General features: G+C 29.6%; 1 protein-coding gene across 4 annotated transcripts in view; it reads right to left on the minus strand.

Annotated features, from left to right (window-relative positions):
• LOC106472615 (ARF GTPase-activating protein GIT2-like) overlaps window positions 1–7,367 on the minus strand; it is a 42,711-nt gene that overhangs the window by 21,977 nt on the left and 13,367 nt on the right. For all 4 annotated transcript variants that reach the window (XM_022401166.1, XM_013933267.2, XM_022401164.1 and 1 more), the window contains exons 5-8: window positions 6,154–6,202; window positions 3,381–3,453; window positions 2,260–2,357; window positions 1,268–1,394 (exon numbers count right to left, since the gene is read on the minus strand). In XM_022401166.1, coding sequence (XP_022256874.1) covers window positions 1,268–1,394; window positions 2,260–2,357; window positions 3,381–3,453; window positions 6,154–6,202 — 347 coding nt within the window. The remainder of the gene's footprint in view (window positions 1–1,267; window positions 1,395–2,259; window positions 2,358–3,380; window positions 3,454–6,153; window positions 6,203–7,367) is intronic.

A 7,367-nucleotide genomic window follows, 5' to 3' on the forward strand; every position in this document is an offset into this window, starting at 1 on the left:
TTAAACTTATATTAAAGTTTTTCTTCATTACCCATTTAAGCCGTCTCCAGCCATTACTAAAATTGAATGTCCAAAAACAACTATAATTTAACTGGTTTTCTAACTAAGCTACTTAAGGTCGAAAAAATAGTCTAATGCTATAAGCATCAACTTGCTTTCCAATAAACATTGAACCAAATCCTATACTGTCCAACTCTTTAGTGCCAATTTCAAAAGGACCAGTAATGGGGTGAAGTTTAGAATAAGCTCTTGCTATTGGTTATAAATATGTTTGTCAAATAAGTGCACGTGGGTTTGAAAACTGTTGTGGAAGATATGTATAGATGGGTAGGAATTCTGTTGTGGATTGAGAACATTTGTTTCTCACCATGGGGAGAAATTAGCATGTTGATTGTTGAAATTGTACATTTGACCTTAGAATTGTTTAGTGTCTGGGATAAGTCAGATAGTATGATAGCTATAATATTGAAGTTATACAAACTAAGAGAGGAAATTTCAGAACACAAATGTATCACATGACACAAAGAAATTAAAATTTAGAAATTTTTAAATATTTTCTTTTGAAATTAATAAATTAAAACTCAGATAATACAAAAATTTGGATTACAAACTACACACTGATGCTAACTTTATTGACATACAATGGCTGGAGACAGCTTGAATGGGTAATGAAGAAAAACTTTAATATAAGTTTAACATAACAGCAAATGTACAACGTTTCAACAAGGTTTTGTCATCATCAGGTTATTCATGTCATATATAGAGGTAAATGTATATAAGGGAGCATTTTCAAAAATGGAAAGAGGTGGGCGGGGTGCCACTGTGTTTGATTTATTACATGAGCAATATCTTAGCAAATACTTTCTTATTTTATATTCTAGCTTGTCACTATCTGTAATTTGAGTTTCTGATTCACATGAAACTAAAGATTTAGTATTTTGACTTCACAAACATCTAATTTGAACCAGTGCTGCATTCATCGTACCACATGACACACAAAAATCAATGTTTATCTGTGTTTTTTTTTTATATTTACTTTTAAATTAAGAAATTGAGTAATGTATAGTTCTAAAATTTTAATTATAATCTACAGTTTGATACCAAACTTAGTGACATAAATTCATGAAATAGTAATTCAATAAAATTTTGAATGCAAGTCAACAAACGAGATGACATGGCCTTTCACCTATAACCTGTCTCAAAAGGATTACCAACCATTTTATAATACTGTACAAAAAAACAAAACTTATACCTCATTATGACTCACCTCTGTCTCTTGGTGTTGCACCACCTGTTGAACATGATCCTAGCTGTCTTCTTTTCACCTCACCCAATATGTCAATCACCAAAGTAGCAAACTCTCTTGCATTAAACTTAGCTAACTTCTGTCTACCCTGATGCATCACAAAAATAGTGCTTAATATTAACTTTTGGTCAAAGCATGCTACTTACATATATCAGAACTGAAAATATATACCTAGTAATGAGCACAGCTAATTAACATTCAAACTATACTTATAATGATTAGAATGCATTGTTACATCAGTTGGTTATCCTTGTTGTTGACAATATTTTTGGGCATAAAATGAATAATATCTCACAAAGTTTGGCCATGCAAGGTGGGCTTAGGTTAGTCCTAAATCCATAACTTAAGTTATCAACTTCTTTGAACAAATTAGCCAAGTTCTTTGAATATAAGCCTGTACATCCCAACAAAATACTAACTATATATACATTTATCTTCAGAAAGATATATATATGTCTAGTCTGGTTTATCATACAATAAATAATACCTCAACAAATAAAAAAACTGTGTCACCCAACAACATAATAATAATCTATATGTTTAGATGAAAAAAAATAGTATGACACATGTTAATCACCAAAATCTATTACACATCTACAGTAGTATGTGGAAATCACACTTCTTGTTAAAGGTGGTGACACTGTAACATACAACAAAGATTATTATTGTACAGAGGAGAGCTCTAAGTTTGTGCAAAAATATGGCATGTTTACAGGACACATACCCTAACAAGCTGATGCCTACCAACATTTAACCTAAATTGGCTACTACTTCTATATGGCCTTACTAAATGTAGTCTGCATAACCATGCCACATTCACAAGACAATCTCAAGTCCTGCATTAATAACTCCATAACAACAATAACACTAGGTATGTCATACATCATGGGAGGTTTATAATACTACAAAGTGTGCCTTTTATGAAATGTTAAGTCGAAAACAGAATGTCTTACTTGATTTCTCGTGGATGAAAATTCTGGATTAACAGGGAGAAATCTAACAATCTGTCGGTCTGTGACTAAGGCACTATGGTTCTGAGTGGACAACCAAACTGAAAAATACAAAACAATTTAAATAGTTGTATTTACTTATGATTATACTAATCTTTCTTTTAACGCAAGTCTAGATTGTTACCATTAACAAACAAATTTTATTACAATTTTTAAAGGTAACAGTAATAACTAATAAACAAAGTGTTTCTTAAACAGATACATATTCATTCTTATCATTAAAAAAATGCACAGCTTAAAGTCAACACAAAAGAAAAGTAATATTATGACAAAACGCATTAGTTCAGTGCTCTGACTAATGCCTTATTACAAAATGAAACATCAAACACCACTATGATGTCACACTTCATATTGAAAATTCATGCAATGTAAACACAGACATTTTATCATTTCTTCATCATAACCTGCATGTATGGTATTTTATTTGAAATTGTTATAAGAAAAGACATTTCAAAATAGATATTTTTGTTTATGTAATATAAAAACACAGAAGTTTGCAATGGGTAACACAATCCACTCCATACCACAATTCCCAGCAAAAATATCAACCACATCAGCTCAACATGGGAAAAGAAGTTTTATATTGCTGTAAATACACACCGCCAATGATTTTCTTGTCTTTTACATGAAGTATATTTTACATTTAATTCATACATTGAAGTTGAAATATTAAAAAACATTTTCTTTAAAAGCTGTGTATATTTTGTAATACATAAAAAGTTGTCACTTCTAAAATAAAAAATGCAACTTGAGTAAATTTGGAAACAATTCCACATCTATAGTGTTACATATGTTTCCATAAGATTTTATTTTGTAAGTAATATTATGCAGTGGTACATACCCAGTCAATTGTAAATGTTTTAAATCAATCCAAACAAAATGATAGTTCTGGAAAAAACTAATTTCATATAATATGGTAACTGTTTTTCTATTTATATTCATTTAAATGATGAAAATTTATCAAAAAACAAAATAAAGAGAAATGAAACATTTGGGGAAAAGTAGTCCCACAAAATGATTTTGAAAAGAAGAGCAAAAGAAGATAAAATATAGATTATTCTTACTTGCATCATTTTCTCTTCTGTCAACTTCATCATAAACATCCATTACAAGTTCTTCAAAAAGATAGTTTGGAAGCTAGAACAGAAAAAAGTTGTGAAATTTGAAGGATTAAAACTTTTGTACTTTCAGCCTTTTTTATGTTACTCATTCATATAGTACCTGAAGAAGCAGTAAAAATGAAGAACAAAACCTTAATTTTGAAGTAGGATAAAAATGAAATCACCTTTACAGTAATTCACAATTTTATTATTTTCTATGTTTACTTGATTTTTGAATTTTTAAGCAAAACAAAACTTAAACATTTTCTTTAAACTCTTAACCTTAACAGGGGAGTGTCAAGGGTTTTTTTTCTGTTTCTCAGATTTGATTGAAGCAATTAAAATTAGTATTGACATGTAAGGAGCCATTTAAAATAATAATATCAAAATTCAAATCTTGGAAGTTTTAAAATTTGATCTTCCATTTATAATCATAAAGGTTTTTAGAGGCTCTAAGGACTGGATCCACAGATTCACATAAAAATTGGCTAGGAAATGTAAATGATATTTTAAAAAATTATTTCATTTGGATTTTAACAATACGGCTATTAATGGGGGGTATTCTGAAGTTTATCAGGATTGGCTGTAGAGATTTTCTTGAAAATTGACAAAATATGTAATTCAAAATAAGGTGTGCAAAATGTTTTAAGTAATTATTATTTCTCATGAATTTTTACAAATAACTTATTAACTTGTAGTTGAAATAGAATTAAACATCTGGGCTAACAACAACTAGTCAAGAAAAATATTCTTTAACCCTTTCCATATGGTTGACAAGTTGTATTCTTTAAAAATTTTCTGCAGAAGTCACTGAGTAGCATTTACCTTTAAAAAACTTTTGATATTCATTTAGGAGTTTCTAGAGGTTATGCAAATGAAATATGAAAGTATAAGATGAAGAAAAGTATATCTATACTTAAAATGAAAATCACCTTGCACTTTTCAGTGTGAGTGCAAATAACTACTATAAATAAATAATATTTCTATTAGAAAAGTGTAATTAGAATAATGTCATTCTTTGTGTACAAAATACTTAGAAACTTTAACGAGGTTTTATGAGGAATGCTCAGAGTTATCGTATGCTTTTTGCATTAATGTCCTTCCCCAGTCAAGGTGATGTGAAACATCCAATCCATTTGGAAAGGGTGAACATGTGCTCAACATAACTCACAAACTCAATGGAAATTTCCTTATTTTCAAAATTAAAAGAAAATTATAGTTTTTAAATTTTACGTGTACATTATTTTTCAAAGAAAAAGGTTAGAGAAGTTAGAAGGTTAAATTAGATCCAATTTACATAAATAAGAGAAATAAACAACTAATTTATTTCATGGTTTGAACTATGTGTAGAATGACACATCACAAGCTCTAACAGACTGAAACATTTACAAGATGATCAAGATATGTTTGATCAGTGGCAATGAATCAACCAGTCTTACAGAGAAATCTAAGCTTAATTATTTTAAGTGTTAAAGAGCCAACATTTAAGGATTATGTTAGGTGTTTATTCTGAAGAAAATAAATGGATTTTTCACATTTTAACATGTTTCATTATCACTTCAGTGAAGATTTTACTTGAAAATTACTGTATTTTACAAACCTATTTCTCAAAAAAGTATGTACCCCTATGGTTTTATCAAGTCTCTCACTGTTTTTCAATCTATCGGATTTCAAAAAGTTGTGTAAAAGCATTGATGAATAATTAGGTTTATTTAACATGTTAAGTGACAGCATTTTCTTAAAAATTTATAACTATACATAAATTATTATGGTTATTCCCATCCAACTTATACTTATAATTAATATTATGATAATCCACATGCATTATCTTGCATTCATTATAATTAAAACCCATCTGCCATTTATTCAAAAAACTCACTAAATGATCTAAATCTTTTGTAAAGCAGCAGTATCCTCCTCACAGCTAGCAATACCCAAGACTTTAATATCGTCAGCAAATTTAAGTAATTTATTGAGCATTCCTTCATCAATGTCATCAAAATGAGTAAAGACTGAGCTCTGAGTTACTGCACTTGTGACATTAATCCAGTTTGACTGAACTCCATTTGTAACAACCCACTGCTTTCTTCCTTCCAGCCATTTTTCTATCCAATAAGCTAACTTATCCCTCACTCAATATACAGATAATTTTTAGAAGCCTTTTATGTGGCACCTTGTCAAATACTTTTTGAAATTCCAGATACACCTAATCTACACCCTTACCCTCTTCTACATAAGCAGTAACCTTTCCAAATAATTGCAAAATATTTTTAAGACAAGATTTTCACTTAATGAAACCATGTTTACTATCCAATAAAATTCTAAACTTTGCAAAGCATCTTTTAACAGATTTTCCAAAACTTTTCCCACAACTAATGTTAGACTATTAGGCCAATAATTAATGTGACAATTTTTATCACCTTCCTTAACAACAGGAGTAACAACAGCCAACTTCTAATCCTCTGGCTCCTGCCCACTATTCAAGAACTTACCTTGGCAGTAATATTTCAAACTTATGACTATACACATATTTTTCCACATTAGAGGAAACCAAAGGTGGCAAGGAACTGATAACGTTACATCAGTTTCTTTATCTTACTTTAGTAACTTCCTCGTACTTATACCCTGTAATATTTCTAAACAACTTTCAGTGAAGGGTCAAATTACACACTGACACTTAAAAAAATAAGCAAACAAACAAAGTTTGAAATATTATATGAAAATGCAAAAAACTTACTGCTTGGAGTTTCTTCTTAGCAGCCTTTGCAAATTCTGATAGATCAAGACTGTAAATGTAGAAAAGAAACTTAATTTGAAACACAAAACTTTAATAAGCAATGTGAATGTAATATAATGATTAGTACAGGAAAACAATATATTCTAATAGTTAGAATAATTAGCTATAATACTAGTAAGCATTCATGTCAAGTAATAGAATGATTACTTAAACAGAATGTCATTCTGGTGTAAGCAGTACCACTCTTGTAAAAATAAAAAACAACACACACACACACACACATGTAAAGCAGATACCAACCCAAAAACGAATTTCAAAAGCAGCAGGCATTACAACAAATATTGTTGTTATGTTGTTTTTGATACCAAATAAAATTGTTGTTGAAAAAAGAAGTTAAATTGATCTCTATCACAAAATAGGCCTGGGTATAAATGATTTTTGAAAGGAAGTTCTTTCTAAACAAGTTTAAATAAGCTAATATATTTATCATAAATATGATTGTTTACTTTCTGTATATTGGTCCTTCTATCCACAACACTAGAGTAACACTAGAGGATACCAATGTAAATTTTTGGCTTTAGTTTTTTTTTGGGGGGGGGGTATTTAATTTAATGAATAAGACCAAAAGGCCCCTTGTTATCCTTTAATGTTATGTTAATTTTATGTCAGGATCCCAATGGCTCACATTTTGAACAGTTGCAAGAGGAGCACTTTAACTCATGGTGGTGCATTTAATTTACATCACACACAACAACACAAAATACCATTAAATAAACAAATCATTTCACATCAGCTAATCAGATGATCATTCATTCTTAGTATTAGTTAATTATAAGTTTTCATAATCTTAATGAATAGCTAATAGAAACTATGGGTAATTTACAAACATTAGACAACTACAAATTTTTTTTTTTTTTAAGAAACAAAAATAACTGGAAGTTTGAATATTTGTTATTTTACTCTAAATGAGAATTTTGGGGGCAAACTATATAGGAGTGATCATGATAACTCATGAATAGAAAAAAAAGGGTAAAAATAATTTTAGGTTGTCTAAAACTAACACATTCTAGTAATGGCTGGAGACGGCTTAAATGGGTAATGAAGAAAAACTTTAATATAAGTTTAACATGACTTGTACCCTGCTGTACCGTACATACCGCCTTAGGCCGTACCAGCAGTAGCTAATACCCCAAGACCTTTAATATCGTACAGCA

This window comes from Limulus polyphemus, unplaced genomic scaffold (genome assembly GCF_000517525.1).
Source record: "Limulus polyphemus unplaced genomic scaffold, Limulus_polyphemus-2.1.2 Scaffold5468, whole genome shotgun sequence".
Taxonomy (NCBI): domain Eukaryota; kingdom Metazoa; phylum Arthropoda; class Merostomata; order Xiphosura; family Limulidae; genus Limulus; species Limulus polyphemus.